General features: G+C 46.2%; 2 protein-coding genes across 6 annotated transcripts in view; one reads left to right on the plus strand and one right to left on the minus strand.

Moving 5' to 3' along the window:
- Positions 1–23,637, minus strand: part of BSPRY (B-box and SPRY domain containing) — a 52,535-nt gene that overhangs the window by 25,590 nt on the left and 3,308 nt on the right. Inside the window, exons 2-4 of the mRNA XM_035016009.1 lie at positions 20,544–20,713; positions 19,801–19,906; positions 15,337–15,437 (exon numbers count right to left, since the gene is read on the minus strand). Coding sequence (XP_034871900.1) covers positions 15,337–15,437; positions 19,801–19,906; positions 20,544–20,713 — 377 coding nt within the window. The remainder of the gene's footprint in view (positions 1–15,336; positions 15,438–19,800; positions 19,907–20,543; positions 20,714–23,637) is intronic.
- WDR31 (WD repeat domain 31) lies at positions 1,919–20,181 on the plus strand. Of its 5 annotated transcripts, none has more exons than XM_035016014.1 (9): positions 1,919–1,964; positions 10,641–10,770; positions 12,446–12,520; positions 13,339–13,483; positions 14,003–14,103; positions 15,567–15,634; positions 16,606–16,747; positions 18,375–18,537; positions 20,021–20,181. In XM_035016014.1, the coding sequence occupies exons 4-9, from the start codon at positions 13,399–13,401 to the stop codon at positions 20,179–20,181; spliced, it is 720 nt and encodes a 239-aa protein (XP_034871905.1). In that variant the 5' UTR covers positions 1,919–1,964; positions 10,641–10,770; positions 12,446–12,520; positions 13,339–13,398. The 5 variants fall into 5 exon arrangements, with proteins under 5 accessions (XP_034871905.1, XP_034871901.1, XP_034871902.1 ...); XM_035016010.1 differs by lacking the exon at positions 1,919–1,964 and adding an exon at positions 9,700–10,192 and having other exon boundaries at positions 10,638–10,770; XM_035016011.1 differs by lacking the exon at positions 1,919–1,964 and adding an exon at positions 9,700–10,192.

Below are 23,637 nucleotides of genomic sequence, written 5' to 3' on the forward strand. Positions count from 1 at the left end.
TCAAGAAGATGAGAGCAGAGACTACAAAGCTCTCTGAGGCTTAAACTCGGAAGTAGCCAATGTCACTCCCACCACATTCTGTTGGTCAAAATAAGTTACAAGACCAGCCCTGATGACAGAAGCTACAAAGAATTTGTGGCCATTTGTAATCCATCACACTCTGGCATGATCTTGGCCTGAACCAAGGTGGTGAGTAGAGAGAAGTGGACAGATTTTTTTTTTTTAAGGATATTTCAGGGGCAGAATTAAGTCTTGGGGTTTGTTCTGGAGCAAGGAAGAGAGAGTGAAGTTACAGATGACTCCAAGATCCTTGGCGTGGGTGACTGGTGAGTGGTACTGCTCAACACTCAGAGGGAAAAGAGGAAGAACAGGTTTAGGGGGGAAGATGATGTCTTCAGTATGAGTCACAGCCAGGTGGAGATGGGCAGAAAGCAGGTGGATATACAGGTGTAAGGAGAAGTCTGGCTAGAGATACCAGTTGGGGAGTCTCATGTGCCTCAAGCCTAAAGCATCTTCCAGAAGAGCTGCATCCTCAGAGCTGGAAGATCTTGAGGGCAGGGATCAGGCAAGTCAACTCTTTAGCTGCACTGAGCCTGGCCCAGTGTCTCAGGGCAAAACAATCAGTCTCTCCTGGTTGAAGGTTGCCAGGTTGTGGTGGGCAAAAGGGATTAAGCTTGTAGGGAGAGCCCTTGGCTCTGAACTAAGATCAGTGTTGTGTGGGGATAGATCCCAGCTCCTGTCAGGAACAACAGGACACTGACTCAGAAAGTAATGAGTGCATCATCACCGAGGGAAATCAATAGGGGCTAAAGGAACCTCCATCAGGAATGCTGTGGAGGGTATTGCCTCTTTACATTGGAAGATAGAACCAATGGCCAGCCCTAATAGTCCGTGAAGGTAATTTTCTCTTACCACCCCTACTCCTGTTCCCACAGGCACTCAACTTTCAGAAACTCCACAAGTCTTCATTGAAAGCAGCTTTGCTGGGAGATCAGCACTACAGCAGGTCCCTTCTGGGTGCAAGAGAAATGTTGGCTCGGATCCCATTCATTCATTCATTCATTCATTCATTCATTCATTCAAACATTCAACATTCAACATTCAACAAACCCTTACTCTACACCAAACCCTGTGCACTAGAAATACAGAAATGAATAGACTCTAGCCTGGAAGCAATGTACCTGCAGCTGCTGTTAGTTTCTGGAACTGTCTTCCCATTGGATCTCAAGAAGGTATTGAGGGGTCTCTTTGCTGTGGTGCTGGTTTGATGAAAGAAAAAAAGAAGAGGACTGTTGGGGGCGGGGGGACCTGGGGAAGTGTCCAAAAGAGGGATCACGGGGTGGAATCACAGAAAACTCCGAAGAAATATAACACCATCTCCATCTGGGCGAATAGTTATTATTTAAAAGATGACATTTAGGGCGCCTGGGTGGCTCAGTCGTTAAGCGTCTGCCTTCGGCTCAGGTCATGATCCCAGGATCCTGGGATCGAGTCCCGCATCGGGCTCCCTGCTCCTTGGGAGCCTGCCTCTCCCTCTCCTTCTCTCTCTCTCTGTCTCTCATGAATAAATAAAATAAAATCTTAAAAAAAAAAAAAAGATGACATTTATTCAGTACTTCCTCGATGACTGTTACGGTGGTACCGCTTTTCTTGCATTATATAGATTCCCTGGTGGCGCGGTCTTTGGGCACAACCGTCCCCCTCTCTGAAACCTCACCACCTCATTGTTCCAGGCAGAAAACAGGGCGCGGCGCCCTGGGCCCGGTCTCCGGGAGACGTCCGGCGAGCGGAACTGGGGTTCGGGGGCGGGGAGAGCGCTCGGAGGCTTTTCGCGGGGACGCCTGCCCTAGCGACGCGCGCCTCGTTGCTAGGGGCGGAGGCGCGGGAGGCGTGGAGCGTGGTGGCTGCGGACGCCCTCCGTTTTGCGCCCCGCGGCCTCAGCTCCCGGCCCCGCCAGCCTGCGGGTGGGTATGCAGCGCGAGGCGGGGGCGGGCAGGGGTGCGGCGGGGGTGGGGGGCGGGCAGGGAGGTGGGGGCCCTCGCGCTTCGCAGGCTGCAGCCGCCCACCTGGTCAGAGCGGAGCGTTCGAGGGCCGGCCTTGGGTTGGGTGGTGCTACACCCCCCTGTCGTGGGTGCACCACGCAGCGCATCCTGCTCCCTCTCCCCCCACCCCCCCACACATCAAAAATAAGCTTTGGTAGTGCACATGGATGGAGCGGGGGACGTCTGTGATCTAAGAGACTGGAAGGAAAAACTGTACACAGGGTGTCCCCCAAATTTGGGGCAACCTTGGAAGTTCTGACCTAGTGCTGACTGTCTGGGAGACTCTGGGCCTCAGTTTCCCCTATCTGTACCATTAGAGTGTCGACTCAGACCATCTTCCGGTGCTTCCACTGGGGCTTTGTTTGTATTTGAGCTTTCGGTTTGATGCCTTGTGCGCACAAGATTTGGGGAGAGGGAGGGAGATACGAAATCAGCATTTCCGTGAACACTGATTGGACCAGGAGTCCAGGGAAATAAGGTCTGGTGCCCTAGCTCTGCCTCGTGTGACTTTTAGCAAGTCACAACCCTCTGAGTCCCTCTTTCTTCGTGGAAAATAACAACTGGATAAATGCTGGAGTATATCGACGAATACAGTTAAAAGAGAATTCTCTGAGTTATGTTTAGAGTGACCACTGGGTATCTTAAGGTCTATGGGAAGCAAATTGGGGCAGAGCCATAATTGAATTTATGGCTTTTCCAAGTCCTCTCCAGCCTTTCCTGCCCTGAAATCTGGGACAGAGCCCAGGTAACTGTTCCCTGAATGATTTGTTGTTGGGCAATTTTGAAGGACCCTTATGTTGTTGGGTCCTTAAAAAGCTTCTTGCAGGGCGCCTGGCTGGCTCAGTCAGTAGAGCATGTGACTCCTGAGCTCAGGGTAGCTTGAGTTAAAGCCCGACGTTGGGCATGGAGCCTACTTTATTGTTATTTTTTAAAGGTTTATTTATTTGTTGAGGAGAGAGAACATGAATGGGGAGGGGAGGGTTTTGAGGAGCAGAGGGAGAAGGACAAGCTGACTCCACGCTGGGCATAGAGCCAGACCCAGGAGGCCCCACTTGGGCCCGATCTCAGGACCCTGAGATCATGACTTGAGCCAAAACCAAGAGTCCGATGCTTAACTGACTGAGCCACCCAGGTGCCCCTGAAGCCTACGTTAAAAAAAAAAAAAAAGCTTCTTGCCAAACAGACTCTTCACCTTAGTATGCCATCCGTTCACTCATTCCACAGATATTTGCCTTGCATCCATTCTCCCAGACTACGCTTAAAGCTCAGATAAAAAAATGAACAAGACACTGTCCCTCCTCTCAAGCATATTACATGTTCACAGTATAAATAGAAGATAACGGAATAGAATTTCACTGCTTAGATTAGTCTGCTCATAATAAATCACAACTGCATGGACATTATCCAAGGACGTGTACTTGTTGTTGAGATTTTAAATTGCCTTGGTATATGATATATAACTTAATGAATTCTTAGCCTTAGTGTGATCAATCACTCTGGCCAGGACACATAATTGGCTTCAATTTAATATCCTTCAGACTCATATACCCATTTGTGTATATTCTCTGTGTATATTTGTTACGTATGTTTAATATGTGTGTGTTAACCGTAGTATTAGGTGAAGGGTGAAGTTGGCAGAAATTGCTCCTTTCAGTTGCTAATACTGTTGTTAATCTAGCAATCATGCCAATAGCCAGGTTCAGCTGAGGGCTGTCAATGCACTAGCCTTTATAGAGATGCAGTATACTATGCTGATCAAGAGCAAGGCCTCTGGAGACTGCCTACATTCAAGTTTCAGCTCTGCCACTTATTGGCAATTTATTTGTAAATTTGGGCAAGTTATGTTAACATCTCTGCACCTCACTTTTCTCATCTGCAAAATGAAGATAGTAACAGCATCTAGCTCAGAGGCTTGTGGAATAAATCAAAAGAGTTAATAAATATAAAGCATTTAGAATAGTCCTTGGCACATTGTAAGTGCTATCTTTAATCTTTACAGAAGCCCAGTGAGAGAGATTATTCCATTTTACGTATATGAAACGGACTCCATGAGGTTCAGCAATTTGCCCAAGACGGCAGTGAACTGTAATTCAGACCTAAGTCTGTCCAGTTCCCATGCTGATGCACTGAATCAGATGTTATTCTGACTCTTCTGTATTGCTCTTCATTTTTAGAATAAGCTACACTGTCAATTGGTGATTAGAATTTATTAAGTTTTTAAAATAGAGTTGTTAAAATGCAATAAAACTGTGTTTCTTCTTTGTAGATGTTTATAAGGGAAACTCTAGACTAGAGGTCGGGAAACCTACCTAGTTAGAATTTTGAGCAGATAATGTTTCTGCCCTGATTCTTCAGATCTTTAAATAAAGGGTTTATATGTGATGATTTTGAAAGCTCTTCCATCTCAAATTCTATGATTCATACTTATTGAAGTATTTTAAATATATATATATATATATATATATATTTAATTTATTTGACAGAGAGAGCACAAGTAGGCAGAGCAGCAGGGAGTGGGAGAGGGAGAAGCAGGCTTCCTGTGGAGCAGGGAGCCCGATGCGGGGCTCGATCCCAGGACCCTGGGATCATGACCCGAGCCAAAGGCAGCTGCTTAACTGACTGAGCCACCCAGGCGCCCCTGAAGTATTATTTTAAACAGGAGAAATTGCCTTTCTTGCAGAAACAGTAGCAGTCAACTCTGAAAATTTTTGAACAGAAGTACTATGAGTAAAATAAAAATGTTTAATGATGTATTTAAGTATTTAAATATATCCTACTTTGTGGGCACCTGGCTGGCTCAGTCAGTGGAGCATGTGACTCTTGATCTTGGAGTTGTAGGTTTGAGTCCCACATTGGTGTAGAGATTACTTAAAATAAAATATATATTTTTTAAAGATTTTATTTATTTACTTGAGAGAGACAGAGAGAGTGACAGAGAGCATGAGTGGGGAGGAGAGGGAGAAGCAGACTCCCCGCTGAGCAGGGAGCCCGATGCGGGGCTCGATCCCAGGACCCCAGGATCATGACCTGAGCCAAAGGCAGACAGTCAACTGAATGAGCCACCCAGGCACCCCTAAAATAAAATCTTTAAAAATAATAATAATAAAAGGGACCCCTTCGGCTGGGGTCATGATCCCAGGGTCCTGGGATCAAGCCCTGCTTCATCATCGGGGCTCCCTGTTCAGCAGGGAGTCTGCTTCTCCCTCTACCCCTCCCCCCAGCTCATGCATGCTCTCTCTCTCTCTCTAGCTCTGCCCTCTCTCAAATTAAAAAAAAATAAAGTAGGGGATATATATGTGTGTGTGTGTGTGTGTATATATATATTTTAAGATTTTCTTTTTAATAGGGATGTCTGGGTGGCTTAGTCGGTTAAGTGCCTACCTTTGGTTCAGGTCATGATCCCAGGGTCCTGGGATCGAGTCCCGCACTGGGCTCCCTGCTGAGCAGGAAGCCTGCTTCTCCCTCTGCCTGCCACTCTCCCTGCTTGTGCTCTCTTTCTCTCTCTCTGGCAAATAAATAAACAAAATCTTTTAAAAATATATTTTCTTTTTAATAATCTCTACACCCAGTGTGGGGCTTGAACTCACACCCCCAATATCAAGGGTCGCATGCTCTGATGACCGAGCCAGCCAGGTGCCCCCTTACTTTGTATATCTAAAAATAGATATATCTGGGCACCTCGCTGGCTCAGTTGGTAGAGTACGCAACTCTTGATCTCGGGCATAAGTTCAAGCCCCACGTTGGGTGTAGAACTTACTTAAATAAATGAAAATAAAAATAGATGTATAATTAACATTATGGTATATTTTCCATAATTGTTGGAAATGTGCCACTTATATGATCTTGGAATTTTGTAAGATATTTATTTCTTTGTGAGGGAAAACTACACTTAACAATCTTTTTCATTAAACAAGGTCTGGGGTGCCTGGGTGGCTTAGATGGTTGAGCATCTGCCTTCGGCTCAGGTCATGATCCTAGGGTCCTGGGATCGAGTTCCGCATTGGGCTCCCTGCTGGGCGGGGAGCCTCCTTCTCCCTCTGCCTCTGCCTCTCTCTCTCTCTCTGACTCTCATGAATAAATAAATAAAACATTTTAAAAAAATAAATAAACAAGGTCTTTATTTACCATGTGAATCTCCTTTCAGTACAAACATAATCTTAGGGAAGAGATTAATTTAAGCGTCTTTTCAGTAATTACAGAGATTAGGAAGTTGCTGCCTGAACTATTTTCCAAAGGATAAACATTACAAAGCATTGAATGTGGCAGCTCACCAAAAAAATCCAATTGGTTTGGGGAGTAAGTAATTCTAAAAGTTATCTTTTGCTTAGAATGTCCTGTGAGTGCTCTTCAGATGGGAAATATGGCTCTCTGAAGATATCAGCTAAGAATCCAATCAGTGTTAAGCAAAGCCAATCCATTTATAGCATCTGCTGTTTCTGGTGACCTAGATCTATGGATGGCATCTGTCCTTGGTTTGATGACAATGTTGAAAAACGGGCTATGCTTGCAGATAGGAAGCCCTGCAACCTCTATCTGTCTATAAGCAATACAACATCCCAAGGTTTTTGAAAATTATCCTGGAGTTTTTTCTGGTAGCATATGGTATACTTATTATAGAGAATCCTGGAATGTCTGAACTAGAAGGGACCTTAGATTCACACTACTTAACAAGAAATGTTTTTGCCACACTGTGCAAGCCACTTGAGGTACAAAGATGAATATGGTAGACTTCTTCCTCTCATGGAACACACAGTCTACTAAAAATGATTTAATCTGGTGTCCTCACTTACAGATGGGGAAGCTGAGGTGCAGAGCAGGGAATGGAGGAACTCAAAGACACACAGTGGAATGAGGTAGAGTTGGGGCTGGAGCCCAGGGTTCTTGGTGTCACACACAACGTTCCTGTCACTGCGCTCTGCTTCTGTACAGTTACCTATCTTGTCCGGAGGTCAATTCTGACAGCTTTTCAAAATGTAGGCTGAAATTCTTCTGGAACACTGTTTTTTAATGGTATCATTGACAATATTTGGTGAATTTTAGCTGCTGTTCTTCCTGTAGACCATTCTTCCTAGAGCTGGGCTGGTCATGCCTATAAGAAACTCATTTCCTAGGGGCACCTGGGTGGCTCAGTCTGTTAAAGCGTCCATCTCTGATTTCAGCTCAGTCATGATATCAGGGTCATGAGATGGAGCCCCGTGTCTGGCTCTGTGTTGGATTCAGAGCCTGCTTAGGATTCTCTCTCTTGGGGAGTCTGGGTTGCTCAGTTGATTGTCTGCCGTCGGCTTAGGTCATGATCTCAGGGTCCTGGAATCAAGCCCCGCATCCAGCTCCCCACTCGGCGGGGAGTCTGCTTCTCCCTCTCCCTCTGCCCCACTGTCCCCCCACCCCTGCCCGTGCTCTCTCTAATAAATAAATAAATAAATTGTTTATTAAAAAAGGATTCTCGGGGTGCCTGGGTGGCTCAGTCGTTAAGCGTCTGCCTTTGGCTCAGGTCATGATCTCAGGCTCCTGGGATTGAGCCCCGCATCGGGCTCCCTGCTCGGTGGGAAGCCTGCTTCTCTCTCTCCCGCTCCCCCTGCTTGTGTTCCTGCTCTCGCTATCTCTGTCTGTTAAATAAATAAATAAAATCTTTAAAAATAAAAAAATAGGGCGCCTGGGTGGCTCAGTCGGTTAAGCGGCTGCCTTCGGCTCAGGTCATGATCCTGGAGTCCCAGGATCGAGTCCCGCACGGGGCTCCCTGCTTGGCGGGGAGTCTGCTTCTCCCTCTGACCATCCCCCCTCTCATGTGCTCTCTCTCTCTCTCAAATAAATAAATAAAATCTTTAAAAAAAAAAATAAATAAATAAAAAATAAAAAAATAAAAAAGGATTCTCTCTCTCTCCCCCTTCCTCCCCCCAAATAATAATTTTATTTTTTTAAGATTGTATTTATTGGGGTGCCTGGGTGGCTCAGTCGTTAAGCGTCTGCCTTCGGCTCAGGTCATGATCCCAGGGTCCTGGGATCGAGCCCCACATCAGGCTCCCTGCTCAGTGGGGAGCCTGCTTCTCCCTCTGCTGCTCCCCCTGCTTGTGTTCCCTCTCTCACTGTGTCTCTCTGTCAAATAAATAAATAAAATCTTTAAAAAAAAAAAAGGATTTTATTTATTTATCTGAGAGAGAGCACACACACACAAGAGAGGTTGAGTTGGGGAGGTAGGGAGGAGGGGCAGAGGGAGAGGCAGATGCCTTGAAAAGGTCGCAGGAATCCCCATCAGTCCTCAGATCACATTAAGAACTACTGGTCTAGGTCATTACCTGTATTGTCTCATTTAGTGTCATCAGCTCTCACATCTTTTTTTTTTTTAAAGTAGGCTCCATGCCCAACATGGGGTTTGAACGAACTCGTGACTCTGAGATCAAGAGTTGCATACTCTACCGACTGAGCTAGCCAAGTGCCCCTTGTATCTCATTGTTACTACATAATAACCTCATGACCTGGCACACTGATTTAGACAAGTGTCACATGAAATTATTTAAAAACAAATCAGCAAGCTAGGAAGGTTATGACCTTTTAGAATAACTAAGGCTCTTTTCAAGAAGCTTCACTGGTAAAAACTATTAGTTTCAAATACACGTTCCTAGTATTTATTATGGTAGAATATGTATAACATAAAATTTATTCTTATTTAGTACATAGACAATGTTATGGAACCATCACCACTGTCTAGTTCCAGAACATTTTCGTTATCCAAAAAGGAAACTCTGTACCTATTAAAGTAGTCACTCCCTGTTCCCCCATCATTCCAACCCTTGGCAACCACTCATCTGCTTTCTTTCTAGATTCTGACTAGGGATATTTCATATAAATGGTATCATACAATATGTGGCCTTTTGTGTCTAGCTTCTTCTGCTTAGTATGATCTTTTCAAGGTTCATTTATGTTATACTATATTTCAGTACATTATTCCTTTTTTATGGCTGAATAATATTCATTGTACAGATACACCACATTTTGTTTGTTCATTCATCCATTGATGGACATTTGGGTTGTTTTCCCTTCTTGGCCATTGTAAATCGGTGCTGCCATGAACATTCATGTATAAATTTTGTTTGAACACCTGCTTTCAATTCTTTTGGCTATCTTCCCAGGAGCAGAATTATTGGATCATATGGTAATTCTATGTTTAACTTGTTGAGAAACCTCTTTGTATGTTTTTTTTAAAGATTTTATTTATTTGACAGAGAGAGACACAGCGAGAGAGGGAACACAAGCAGGGGGAGCGGGAGAGGGAGAAGCAGGCTTCCCACCGAGCAGGGAGCCCAATGCGGGGCTCAATCCCAGGACCCTGGGATCATGACCTGAGCCGAAGGCAGACACTTAATGACTGAGCCATCCAGGCGCCCCAGCCTCTTTGTATTTTTAAAAAAGATTTTACTTATTTATTTGACAGAGAGAGTGAGTGCACAAGCAGGGGGAGCGGCAGGCAGAGGGAGAGGGAGAAGCAGTCCCGCTGCTGAGCAGAGAGCCCCACGCGGGGCTCGATCACAGACCCTGGGATCATGACCTGAGCCAAAGGCAGATGCTTAACCTACTGAGCCACCCAGGTGCCCCAAGAAACCTCTTTGTATTTTTAAAATTAATTTTGTTTCTGTTTTTGCTGATCTGCTAATGCTTTATGGGAGGGTGCATTCCCAGGGCCGTAAGAAGAGGCAAGGGAAAGAAGAAAAGCAAATGAGAGCAATGAATTAGTCTTTAAAAAAAGAAGGCTTGGGTGCCTGGGTGGCTCAGTTGGGTGAGCACCTGCCTTCGGCTCAGGTCATGATCCCAGGGTCCTGGGATCGAGTCCCACACTGGGCTCCCTGCTCAGGGGGGAGTCTGCTTGTTCCTCTCCCTCTGCCACTCCCCCTGCTTGTGCGCTCTCACTTTCTGTCAAATAAATAAATAAAATAGGCTTTGTTTTTACATCACCAGACTACCATCATCATGCCTAACAACATTAACAGTATGCATTCTTTCCACCAAGCAGGGAGGACAACGTCCAGCAGCCACAAGGGATGCTGCTGGCTCAGCGGCCATCTGAAACGAGCTCCTTCTCACAAGGTTTTGGGGCGGTTCTGTGCAGGGATGGGGAAACTGCAAAGCAAGCTCAAACACAGCACTTATAAATACAGGTACAGCAATACTACATTGGGATCCCAAGTTTTATCATGTCGCATTAAAATTCTCTCCTAAAGAAAGAGAAGGCCCAGAGCGATTGCTGATGACCTTCCCTGAACAGTTAGTTTGGTCTGTTTTCTTTTGGATGAGAAGCAGCTGATTAGCTAGTGTCTGCAGCCACTCAGAGACAGGCCTGGCATCTTTGGGAATAAGCTCTAGGTGAGCAAAGACTCCTGGCTTCTTGGCTTCAGGTTTCCTCTTTATCGGATTCTAGTCCTTCGGTTGTTCTGAGCATGCTCAGCATTAATAATCCCATTTCTGGCAATGACCGTGGGTCTCCTTCTGTACTCCTTTCCCAGATGTTTTCCTCAGCCTGGCCTCTCCCGTAGCCCACGCCTTCCCCATGCCGTGCTGCACACTCCGTAACAGAGGGCCTCTCATTTGCCATCCTGTCTTTAGCAGGCCCGACGGGATTATAGAAGAGAGAACTCAAACTAAATCTTGTCTGGAGTATAGCCCAGCTCACGTGGATAGTGTCTCTGTCGTTGCTGCTCTGAACTCAGACCTGTGTGTCTCTGGAGGAAAAGATAAGGTGGGTTTGTGGCGCTTCCCAGGGAACCAGCTTATTGTGGAGAAGGGAAGAGATTTGGGAAGGAAGCGTTGGTTCTGCGTTTCTGGCAACAATGTTGAGTAGTGTAAAACCATAGGCTTTAGACTAAGGAAGACTGGCTTTAAGTCCCCGCTCTTCCCCTTCCGGTTCCTCTGAGGAGGTCATTTACTGTTCGTGAGCTTCAGTCTCCACATCCATGGAATGAGGGTGATAATGCCAGCCTCACAGGACACAGGACAGTTGTGAGGATTAGGTGGCAAGATCTTCAGTGATGTGCCAGATCGCCCATATGCTTTTTATAAATGGCAAGTATTATTCTGACCAAGCCATTTTCTTTCTTTTTTTTTTTTTTTAAAGATTTTATTTATTTGACAGAGAGAGACACAGCGAGAGAGGGAACAGAAGCAGGGGGAGTGGGAGAGGGAGAAGCAGGCTTCCCGCTGAGCAGAGAGCCCAACGTGGGGCTCGATTCCAGGACCCTGGGATCATGCCCTGAGCCGAAGGCAGACGCTTAATGACTGAGCCACCCAGGCGCCCCGACCAAGCCATTTTCATACCCACACACTGACACAGGAGCTATTTGTCATCAAAAGGAAACTTCCTTGGGGTTCCCTGGGTGGCTCAGTCGGTTAAACAGCCAACTGTTGATTTCGGCTCAGTTCATGATCTCAAGGTCGTAAGATCGAGCCCTGCCATCAGGCTTCACGCTCAGTGGGGAGCTGGAGCCTGCTTGAGATTCTCTCCCCCTCTCCTTTTGCCCCCACCCCTTGTGTGCTCGCTCTCTCTGTTTTTCTCCCTCTCTAATAAATAAATAAATATTTTTTTAAAAAGGAGACTTCCAGTCTCTTTTATGCTGCTCTTTTGTCAAAATCTCTACACTGGTGAGCATTATGATTCTTCCCTTCTGTTTCTGTCCTTTCCCCCACTGTCACTGAATCTGGTTGCTTCTCCCCCCATATTTGCATCTATCATAGGACTCACAGCTAAGACATTGACAGCAAAAATGTAGATTCTTTTAATTCCTCTCATTTTCATACTGTATTTCACAGATTCTTTTTTTTTTTTTAAGATTTAATTTATTTGAGAGAGAGAGAGCGGGGTGGGGGAGGGAAGAGGAGAGGCAGAGGGAGAAGCAGATTCCCTGCTGAGCGCGGAGCCCATCGTGGGGCTCGATCCCATGAGCCAAGAGATCATGACCTGAGCTGAAACCAAGAGTGGGATGCTCAACTGACTGTGCCACCCAGGCACCCAGTAAATTTTTTTTTTAAGATAGCAAATTTTTTTAAATATACTAAAATAAAAGTACAAAACAATTAGGGGAAAAAACTCTAACCCCATGTAGAATTCTACTTCAGCATCTATGACCAGAACCTCAGGTTGAGTCCGTTCCCCTTGTGGGGTGTCCTCCCGAACCCGTCAGTAAGGCCCAGAGCAGTGGTCCATTGCCTTGCAGAGAGACAGCGCCCCGGTCAGGAGGAAAGAAAAGGAAGTCAATGTAGGGGGACAGGATGAAGGTTATAACAATAAAGCCCTAATACAAGACCCTTGACAGAGAGCGATAAATTAGGTAGATAATGAAGTAAAGGCTTGCTTCAGTTAAATAGAAATTCACATAAAATATTACAGAGATTCTAATGACCCTAATGACTCTCTGCAGACAGTGGTGGCCTATAACTGGAAAAGTGGAAATGTGGTGAAAAGGTTCAGAGGACATGAACGAGAGATCACTAAGGTAATTATCAAATGATCATTATCGTGGAGGGAATTTGGAACTGAATAAAGGAGTATCTAATAGCTCTAGTTAGTAAGAGGGATGGGATATTCAGTCTTAAGAAAATGTAAGAGCTTCATTTGATGCCGTGAAGCCCTACTCGAGGAAAAGCAGAGCAAACCATTCCCTTAGCTATGGTTACAAGCATATTAGACATGATTTAGTTTGTCACTAAGCCCTTAATAGCTCAGGTGGTAAATAGAGAATTCTCCCTGCCTATCCTAACTCAACAGGGACAGGTACTGAAGGTTGCCTGTGTGTTTACTGTAGCTAGAAAAATAAATAAATAATACATGATAAAATTTATTCATTTATAACTTATGTATAAATAATTTATTATATATAATAATAATTTATCATACAATATATAATAATATAATGATAATTTTAAATAAATTAATGATAAAATCTCTATACTCAGGAAACTTCTAGTTGGGGAAATTTTTAAAAAGCCAAGAACAGTTAAATAAAAATTAATTTGCTAAAAAAGCATTACAGGGCAGCGTAAGCTTCCAGCAAAGATGATAGAGAATGCCAGTCTCTACAATGCCCTTCCCTGAAATCCCCCTCAATGAACTGAAAATCGGAATTGAGATGCAGACTCCATCATCTGCTCAGCTCACAGCGCAGAGTAGGGTACTGACACCCAGATGCAATGTATTCCCACCCCAACAGGGACGGGGGAGAGCCTCGGGCTCTGACACCTGCAGCCCCAGGCCTGTTGCCCATTTCCAAGGCCAATCAAACAAGCACACTGGGACTTTTTTTCTCTTGAGCAGATAGCCTGTATTCCCAGATCCAGCCAGTTCTTCAGCGGCTCTCGTGACAGGACAGTCACAATGTGGGACTTGCGTGGCCCTTCCCAGCCAAGGCAGCAGTTCTCTGGCCACGCCATGGTGGTCACTGGATTGGCTGTGAGTCCAGGTAAAGTCAAACAGACCTCTCCCCAACACCGTTGTACTTTCTTTCTCTCTCTTTTTTTTAAAGAGTTATTTATTTATTAGAGGGAGAGAGCACAAGCAGGGGGAGAGACAGAGGGAGAAGCAGACTCCTGTGGACCAGGGAGCCTGACACGGGGCTCGATCCCAGGACCCTGGGATCATGACCTGAGCCGAAGGCAGATGCTTAACCAACTGAGCCACCCAGTCGCCCCTCCTTTTTTTCCAAAATTTATTTATTTATTTTTAGAAAGAGTGTGCGTGAGCAGGGGTGGAGGGAAGGGCAGTGGGACAGGGAGAGAAGCAGAGTCCCATTCTCTGTCCCAGGGAGAGAATCCTATGACCCGACTTGGGGCTTGATCTCATGACCCTGAGCTCATGACCTGAGCTGAAACCAAGAGTCGGATGCTCAACCGACTGAGCCACCTGGGCGCTCCCTGTTGTACCTTCTGAAAAGCCCCGTGCCAGGCCCATTTCATGGACCATCTCTCCCTTGCTCCCCCAGACTCGTCACAGCTGTGCACTGGCTCTCGGGACAACACCCTGCTTCTCTGGGACGTTGGGACCGGACGGTGTGTGGAGAGAGCTTCCATCTCAAGGAACCTGGTAGGGACTCAAAGTTGGTAGAGAGTGGGACAGCAGAAGGGAGCATGGGGTGAGGCAAAGAGCCTGGGAGAGAGATCAGGAGATACACCAGGCAGTAGAGGTTGGGGCCTCATTACTACTCACCCTGAACTCTCTGTCAGACCCTGGCCTCTCAGGGTTATCAGGCTGGATGATCTCTTTAAAGTCTTCTGTTCCAGGGATGCCTGGGTGGCTCAGTCGGTTAAGCATCTGCCTTCAGCTCAGGTCATGATCCCAGCTTCCTGGGATTGAGCCCCGCATCGGGCTCCTTGCTCCGCGGGAAGCCTGCCACTCCCCCTACTTGTGCTTGCTTTCTCTATCTCTCTGACAAATAAATAAATAAAATCTTTAAAACAAATAAAAGATAAATAAAGTCTTCTGCTCCAGAGAACACCTCCACTAGTTCATATTGGAATTTTAAGTGTGTCCTCATTTATTCCCTCAAAATGTGTTATTCCATATCTGCTCTGCTAGGAGCAGGGTTAGTGGCCTAGGACACAGCCCCTGTCCTCCAGGATCTCACAGCTTATGCACAGAGAAACAAGCATGACCCTTTGCTTTATGTATAATTTGCCGTGTTTATGAAGACCAATGTTATATACCAGCAGACTGGTATATAAACTCCACAGCCTCTGAGGTCAGTCATACCTGAGTTCAAATTATGGATCCATCACCTTTTTATTTTTTTTTAAGTGATCTCTACACCCAACATGGGGCTTGAACTCACAACCCTGAGATCAAGAGTCACACGCTCTACCAACTGAACCAGCCAGGCACCCCAAGATCCATCACATTTTAGCTGTGTTACTCCAAGAAAGTCACTTAGAGTGTCAATGTCTTCATTTATGAAATGGAGAGAATCCTATGACCTGACATGATAGATGTTCCTTTAGTGATCATTAAATATCACTCATGGTCATCTTTTCCAATTTTGAAGACAACTGTCCATGGCAAGGTATGCTCACCCTATGCCCTCCATATTTGTGGAGGTTGCTAGAAGAAAATCCTGTCATCTTGGGTTGTTTTGAAACCTCTTTTGTGCCTATCCAGGAGGGGGCTACAGGGATGAGAAGAAAGAACATGCCCTGAACCCTGTGAGGCCTTAGACTAGGGTTTCAGTGGTCCCATATAGAACGGGGGGCTGCTCTCCTTAGCTGCCACCCACCAGCAGTTCCCCACCACGTGTGTGCGTGCCTGCATGCATTCTGTACTCACGACTGGCCCGGCTGCTACCATTTTGCTGCTGCTGATCCAGGGCACACCGGTGGGCATGACTGGTGGGCATGACTGGTGGGTATCTGCAGAACACACACTCCCTGCAAGTCAAACGTACGCGTCAGCATCCTTGAGAAGTGGTGAGGAGATGCTATTTAGCACAGTTTACAGGAACTGCCATAGAAGAATGCCTTGGCAGTGAGAAGTTTTGAAAATTTTGCTTTTTCCAGGTCACTCACCTGCGCTGGGTCCCCCACCAACCATATGTACTACAGACTTCTGAAGATAAAACCATCAGGTGGGCTTACTGAGCAGCTGTGAAGGTGTTTCTGGTGAAGGTTTGTGGTTCCCGTGCTCATATGACTCCTTTCCCCCTCTGCTTCTCCACACTGCTGTGCCTGCCCAGGGCCTTCTGCCCCTTTGCCCCTTGCTGGGGCTGGGGTCTCTCTGACCTGGCCTCCTGGACCATCTGGGTAGAGGTTGAATGGCAAGAGGTGGGGCCAGGAAAAAGCGCCTGTCCTGGATGGTTCTGAAGCAGCTGACTCTGTCTGGCCCCACCCTCGCCCCCTGTGTGAAAATATTCAGATTGACCTCGGACCTGGTCACTTGCTTGTCCCCCTGCTTTGAGCTGCCTGGCTCCACTTGCCACCCTTGCTTGGCGCCGGATGTTCTCAATCACTCAGGCCTCAGGTGAAGCCTTGTCTGGGGAAATGGGGTCAGAATCTGCATCAAGAGAGTCAAATGAAGTAAATCGTTCTTGAGTAGAAAGCACAACGAGAAAGTCTGGATCTCATAAGAGATTCATTCTACTTAGAAAATAGGAAGAATGAGGTAAAGAGGTGAAAATGAGATGAGAGGCCGAATAAAACACTCCCCCGGGGACCTCGTGGCCCAGTAGGCCAAGGACTGCAGTCTATTCTATCTGATTCTGGAATGGTGACTGCTCCTCTGGATCATAATAACTATCTTTTAAAAAAATTAAGTCACAGGCACAGAAATATCCTCTTGTCCCTTGAAAGTAGTATCCCAAAGGGCCAAATTAACAAATTAACTTATACAGTTAAGATGCTTGGTCTAAATTCCTATTAACTGTATCTCAAACTAGAAAGGACTCAGATGTCATTCAGTTTGGTTATTTCCTGGCAGCTTTGGGGTCTCCAAGGTTGATCTGGTTCATACTCCTGATTGTACGTAAATCATGACATTCTATCAGACTGGCTGAAGCAGCAAAGAGCCGACAGATTCATATCCTGCGGTCATTTCTTGCAGATTATGGGACAGCCGGGGGCTGCAGGTAGCTCATATATTTCCCACAAAGCAGCATATTCAGACCTACTGCGAGGTCAGTGAGGACGGACACAAGTGTATCTCCTGCAGCAGCGGCTTTGGAGGGGAAGGCTGTGAAGCCACGGTAAGAGATTCTGGGGGTCTGGGGGTCTGGTTGCTGATGAGCAAAGTACTTCCTCCGACCTCCCGTCTGTACTGGGCTACACAGGTCAGCTCTATTAATGGCTCAGGCCTATTCCAAGTGCATACTGTAAGTGAGCCTTTGCATTCCAGATGCATCTCTCAAGAAACCTCCATTAGCCTTGGGCTCTCTGAATTGGTAGTAGACAAAGGGATGGGATGAGAGTCAAGATAGGAAGGTGCTCAACACAGAACCAGCTTGCTAATGTCCCTGCTCCCAGCAGAGCTTAGAAAGGGGAGGGACTATTTGAAGAGCCAAGTGTATTCCCACTGTACCTGTGGTCACAGTAAAGGAGGCTCAAGCTCTTCAGGGAGTTTGAGGCCCCAGTGTTGGTCAACGGCCCATCCCAACCCTTACCCATATACCTTTCCTCGCAAGTCATTTTGGATTAGATTGCATTGGCTCCTCCAAAGTACCTTGGATTCCTCATTGTAGAATATAGGTTAAAAGGGGCATCTAGTCCAAATAGAACAATTAGAGCTCCCATTGTACCGAACATCACATACTAGGCACTGGCCTGAGCACATTACATGCATTATCTCATTTAATCCTTACAACAACCTCATGAGTTAGGTTCTATTATAATTCCCATTTTACACATGAGCAAATAGAGGCATGGCAAGTTGAAATCTCTTGCACAAGACCACACTTCTAGTAAGTGGTACTTTGAGGTATTGAATCCCAGGCTATTGATGTAGCATCTCTTCACCAAGCTAAGCATTTCCAGCCCCTACAACTGACACGGTGTCCTGTGATTTCATTATTTTTCGGACACAATTCAGATCACTGTCCTCTCTGAATGTTGTTTTCCTGAATTACATGGTGTCCAGTGACTTCATTATTTTTTGGACACAATTCGGTTTGCTCTCCTCCCTGAACCTTGTTCTCTAGCTATGGTCTGATCGTGTCAACAAGAGTGGGATTGGCAGGACTGCCACCTCCTTTGTTGGAGAGTCTCATCTTCATATCCCAAGGTTCAGCATGCAGGCAATAAATCAGAAGGTCTGCACCTCTGTGTACTTATGAGAAGGTGCCCCTAACTGTGGGGTCTCCACAGAAGCCACAGACACCAAGAGGCTGATGTCAGGTAGCTCTTGAACTGTCGTAGAAAGTAGGCAACCCTGGGGCACCTGGCTGGCTCAGTCAGAAGAGCACGAGACTCTCGATCTTGGGGTCGTGAGTTTGAGCCCCACATGGGGCGTAGACATTACTTAAATAAATAAAAGAACTTAAAAAAAAAAAAAGTAGGCAACCCCATGCTGTCCCATCATGCTGTAGGACTTGGAGCTTTCACTTCCCTAACCATGACATTAATGAGGAAGGCAGGGACCCTTCTGGCACATCCTTACCCATGGTTGTCTGAGATCGGTGATGTTTAAAATAATCACTGGATGGATGGATGATTTCATATGTGGATGGGATGGATGAAGATGAGGGGTAGCTACATGAGTAGGTAAGTAGGGGGATAGGTGGGTGATGAGAAGGTGGGGAGGTGGAGATCAGTGAAGGTAGCATGTATGAAGCTAGAGAAATATGTATGTATGAGCTAGCCTATGTCATTACTCTGCAGCTGTGGGACCTAAGGCAGACTCGGAACAGAATATGTGAATATAAGGGGCATTTCCAGACTGTTGCATCCTGCGTCTTTCTACCAAGAGCACTGGCCTCGATGCCTATAATTGCTACCTCATCGCATGACTGTAAAGTGAAGATTTGGAACCAAGATACTGGAGGTAAGGAGCCTGCTGGTGGTGCTTCTCAAAGACACATGGAGTCTTAAAAGCTTCCTTGAAACTCTTTCTTTCTGAGGCTCAGCAAATAAAAAAACAGCCCTGTCCTGCCACTATCCAGTCCCCTAGTGGTTAAGAGATGACACTAAGATACCAGGATTCTGTTGAACCCCTGGCTGGAAGCCATCACTGCATGAGCCCTGGTACCACGTTGTAGAGACTTGTTCCTGAGAGCTCAAATATACTTGGCTCTTAGTTTTCTTTCTACTTGAAGTTCTTCCATCAGGTTTTAACACGTGATACTCAAAATGTCTGGCAAAGAAAACAAGGATTGTCATTTTCAGATTCACTTTTTAAGGACTAAAATGAGAGTCTCAGCTCATGGTGGGGGTGACGTAGAGCAAGACTGCCCTGTTTTGATGCTGCAGCTAAGATTTGAGATGACAGTCAGGTCATAACACTTCAGAGCACCAGAGAAAAAGATGTTTTAGGGAACGCAGCTCCCCACAGTCCTCAGTGAAATATGCCACAGCCCACTGCTACTGGCTGATTGTTAAATATTCAGGAGTATTTAATATGGTCATAGTGGGAGTATTTGCACCACAAAGCGTGGCATATGCTATGAGTAGAGGTGGCTGTTTTTTTTTCTTCCTTATCAGTACCCCAGTGCCTCCAGACTATTTTGTGCTGGACCCGGGGTTCTGTCAGACACAGGAATAGTGTTAACTTAGAGAATCTCACAACCAGTCCCTCCTACAGTAATGTTCTAGAAACTCAGCTCCCAGCAGGGGAGGATAAGATAGCCCCCTCAGAGAAAAGATGTGAGATCACGTCTAGTGGTAGGTGAGCCAAACCTGGAGGTGCCCTCACCAGCTGCCCCGTGTGACAGCTCTGGGAGGTTGGGGGGGCAGCTGCTGCCAGGTTCAATGCTCATAAACCTGACACCGGGGAGAACAAGGTCTGGAAGTGCTGCCCTGCCCCCCAGATGTGCACCTATAGTTCTCAGAAGAGCAGCCCCCGAGACGGGGACGGAGGCAGACCGGGTCAGCTGGAGGCCCGCAGATTCCCCTTCAGGTCCCAATCTCCTTGGTCTTGAAGGGAGCAAGACCCCAGAAGCCAGCAGCTGAAGATCAGCATCGCCTCTGTTTTCCTCTGCCCTGGCCCCCTGCTCTGTTCTCTGGGTGGGTGGGAACTGAGGGCAGTGTATTCACACGTCCTTGCAGGCGAGGCCCTGACTGTCTGAACGGTTATCTCAGGGATCCCCACCTTGTTTGGTCCATGTGCCATTCTCTGGAGTTGAAGCCTTGCGGCCGATCTGAGTCTGACCTCCGCGCGGGTGCACGGTCCTCTGGAGCAGGGATGCGGCTCTTACCTGGGTTAGACATGGAGAGCACACGCTTTGTTTACACGGGTTTCTCACAGAGACCTCGCGTCCCATGATGCTGCGCCCTTGGCCTGAGCTGCTGGTTCCCTCTTCCTCCCCCAGCCTGCCTGTTCACCTTGTCCCTGGATGGATCAGGACCTTTGACTTCCCTGGCTGTTGGCGACACCGTCTCCTTACTGTGTGCAAGTTTCAGCAGAGGAATTCACCTGCTCAGAGTGGAGCACAGCCGAGGGCTGGAGCTGCGAGAAGTGGCAGTATTCTGAGGCCAGGAGACACTCACTGGACAATATCAAACTGTGGCCCGTCCTTTCTTGGTGTGGCTTTGTGTTTCCCGGTGATCTCGCGGGGAGGGTGATGTGCGATTCTCTGCTTACGTTCACTCAGAAGGTGTATCAGGGTTAGAAGCCAATTTAAGCCCAGGTGCCGTTTAGAAACATGATAGGCCTCTGTGAGTCGGAACACGGGGTGGAGTGTATCAGACTGACCTATTCTATGTCTCCACAGAAGGAAAAGCCGCAGGGGGAGCGACACCGTTCAGGTGGCCTCACAGTTACCCAGACGGGAGAGGGGAGCGCAGCTCCGTAGAGGACCTGGGTTGTAGACATGACATTCAGCTCCAGCTCACCATGCTCCTCAGCAAGGTGAAGAAGTCTGGGCTTCCACTCGGAAGAGCAGCAGAGTGCAGGTGGCGGGTCCGAGACCAGTGCTCAGGCGGCATGAAAATTAGACCCCAGGTGGCTTGAAAAGGCTGACGACCGCAGGGCCTTGCCCCGAATCCTAGCTGTCTGACCTGTTCTGTGCACAAAGAAATGGAGAGTTTCCAGAAATGAAGGCTAAAAAAATTTGTACATTTTAATATTTTTATTTCATTTTATATAAACTCTTAGGGATGACCAGTGTGAGGTGAAGGAGAGTCTGCAACAGCAGTAGAATATAGAGGGGCGCGTGGGTGGCTCAGGCAGCTGAGCGTCCGACTCTTCGATTTCAGCTTGATCCATGATCTTGGGGTGATGGGATCAAGCCCCATGTCATGCTCCATGCTCAGCAGGGAGTCTGCTGGAGATTCTCTCTAAAATAAATAAATAAACTCTTAAAAAAAAAAAAAGAACATAGAACAGAGGGATGGACTCAACTGTAGGCCAGCCACTGAGTCCCCCTCGTTGAGGAGGGACTTGGTGCTCAGGCCAGCCTGTGTGGCCCCCGGAGATCCATTCCCAGCATGGCGCTCACAAGCCCATTTTCCTTCCGGGAAGGTAGAGTCCCTCCTGCCTTCAGGAGAGCCCCCACATAAAGGAACGGAGTCCGAGACAAAGAAAGACTGCGCTTGTCTTCTCTGGTCCCTGCCTGTCCCTGATACCAGTGACTTACAGCCATTGTCTTTGTGTCCCTCCTGCTTCTTATAGGGCTGGCTTCCCCGTGGGAGGATCTGAGTTTGAATCTCCACTTCTGCACTCAGCTGAATGATCTTGGGTGTTATAAAATCTCAGTTTCCTCACTAACTAAATCGTACGTTCCTCACAGTGCTGTCCCGAGGACCGGGTAAAACTGTATTAAATGCCCAGCAAGGTAGCGGGTGCTTACAGAGGGTGGCCATAGTTATTTATTGTTCTCTGTCTGGACTAAACACTCTTCTTTCCCTCACTAAACACATCCCTTCACCCGTTCTCCTTAGATCTTACTTGTAAAGCTTCAGTCCTTGTTTGGCTTCCCTTTGATTCCTTAGGTTACAGATCTTTGAGCTCTGGGAGGACAAGGGGGTAGTGGGAGAGGAGCTACTTTCCTGAGCACCTGCAGCTCGCTGAATATGCTTATTCTCACTACAGGCCTCGTTACTCCCGTGTCACAGAGCCGGCGGCTGAGGCCCAGGGACACTCAGTCCTTTGCCCCAGGTTACACACGGAGGTAGGAAGGGGAAGAACGGAGATTTGACAGGCAGGGATACCACTGTACTAATGAGGAGGAAAAACTGAGATTTGAACTGGGGACTGCCCAACTCAAAGCCAGAATACTTTCCTTTCCACTCCTTTGTCTTTGCATGATGTTACAAAGTTCATTTTAGAAATTCATAGACCATGACACTTGTATTTTCTAGACCATTATTAACTTTTTGGTTCCAAGGAGATCCTCCTGGCCAGGTGCCCAGGAACAGTACACAGATATCTCAGGGCAAATCCTAGCATATCCTGAACTGTTAGTGCTACAGCTGACCCTTCTAGAAAGAAGGCCGGCGGTAAGTCAGAAAATCCAAGGGAGTGGGTTGGGAGGGGGTCCCAAAGAAAGGGAACGGAGGGAATGTACATGTGAGAAAATCGAATGAATTAGCAGGGTTCTATTAACAATAAATTATTTCCTTAAACTCTACACATTTGTTTGATGTAAAAATTCCCTATCTGTGCATTTTCAGTTTTACGTGCCCTAATCAGGTACTCTCAGCACATAAGATACAAGCTACTAAAATGCATTAATTTGCTCATTGGACATTCATTGCACACTTCATGATGCCCCTGTAAAATCATATAAAGGAATTTTCCAAAGGCAGTTGACCTTTTTTTCCAGGAAAATATATAATCCCTTGGAATCTGGCCAATTATATATTTAAAATTTGAAGAAATTTATGTATTTCCTTATATAAGTTAAATATGTTTATTTCAGGAGGGGCACCTGGCTGGCTCAGTTGGTGGAGTGTGCAACTCTTGATCTTGGGGTTGTGAGTTCAAGCCCTACACTGGGTGTAGAAATTACCTAAAAAAAAAAAAAATATATATATATTTTTTTTTTTGGGAAAATGAGTCATGATTATTAACACCTTTTTTTTTTTTTTGGTAGCTGAAACTATCTTACAAGAGGATCTTTGTTTTTACTGAAAGGTTAAAAATGATCCAGAAAAGATACAATTTTGAGTGCTATTCTTCACACATAATCTAGACTGTCTATAATTTAAGTCCCAATTTGTATTCAAAATATTGTTTTCTTGAAAATACTACCAGCTGGGGCACCTGGCTGGCTCAGTCAGAAGAGCATGTGACTTGATCACAGGGTCATGAGTTTGAGTCCCACACGGGGTGCAGAGATTACTTAAATAACTAAGACTTTAAAAAATAGGGGCACCTGGGTGACTCAGTCAGTTGAGCATCTGCCTTCAGCACAGGTCATGATCCCGGGGCTCCTGGGATCGAATCCCGCATCGGGCTCCCTGCTCAGTGGGGAGTCTGCTTCTCCTTCTCCCTCTGCCCCTCTCTTGTGCTCTTTCTGTTTTCTCTCAAATAAATCAATAAAATCTTTTAAAAAAACTTAAAAAAATAAAATAGCTATGAGCTATTAAAGTATTGTGATACAGTGGATATCACTGGTAGCACAAAAGTATCAGACAAGTCCCCATTATCACTATCTTCCTGAACCATGATTTAAAAAAATTTTTTTAAATTTAAATTCTAGTTAACATCCAGTGCAATATTGGTTCCAGGAATAGAATTCAGTGATTCATCACTTAACATCTGAGCAATGATTATAAAAGAAACTTCCCCTGGAGTTTTGAGTTCACAGTCACTAAAGAAATACTTCTGGATCTTCCATTTGGCCGCAGCAGAAATTTAATGTTTTCAACACTGGTATCAAGAGACATGTTTCCAGTCTGTAACACCCTTGACTTTGACACAGGAATTACAAGTATAGAACTCAGGTTATTTGGTGTTTTTAATCTTTTAACACTGTGAAAAAGG

This window comes from Mirounga leonina, unplaced genomic scaffold (genome assembly GCF_011800145.1).
Source record: "Mirounga leonina isolate KUSES-001 unplaced genomic scaffold, KU_Mleo_1.0 Mir_170, whole genome shotgun sequence".
NCBI classification, from domain to species: Eukaryota; Metazoa; Chordata; class Mammalia; order Carnivora; family Phocidae; genus Mirounga; species Mirounga leonina.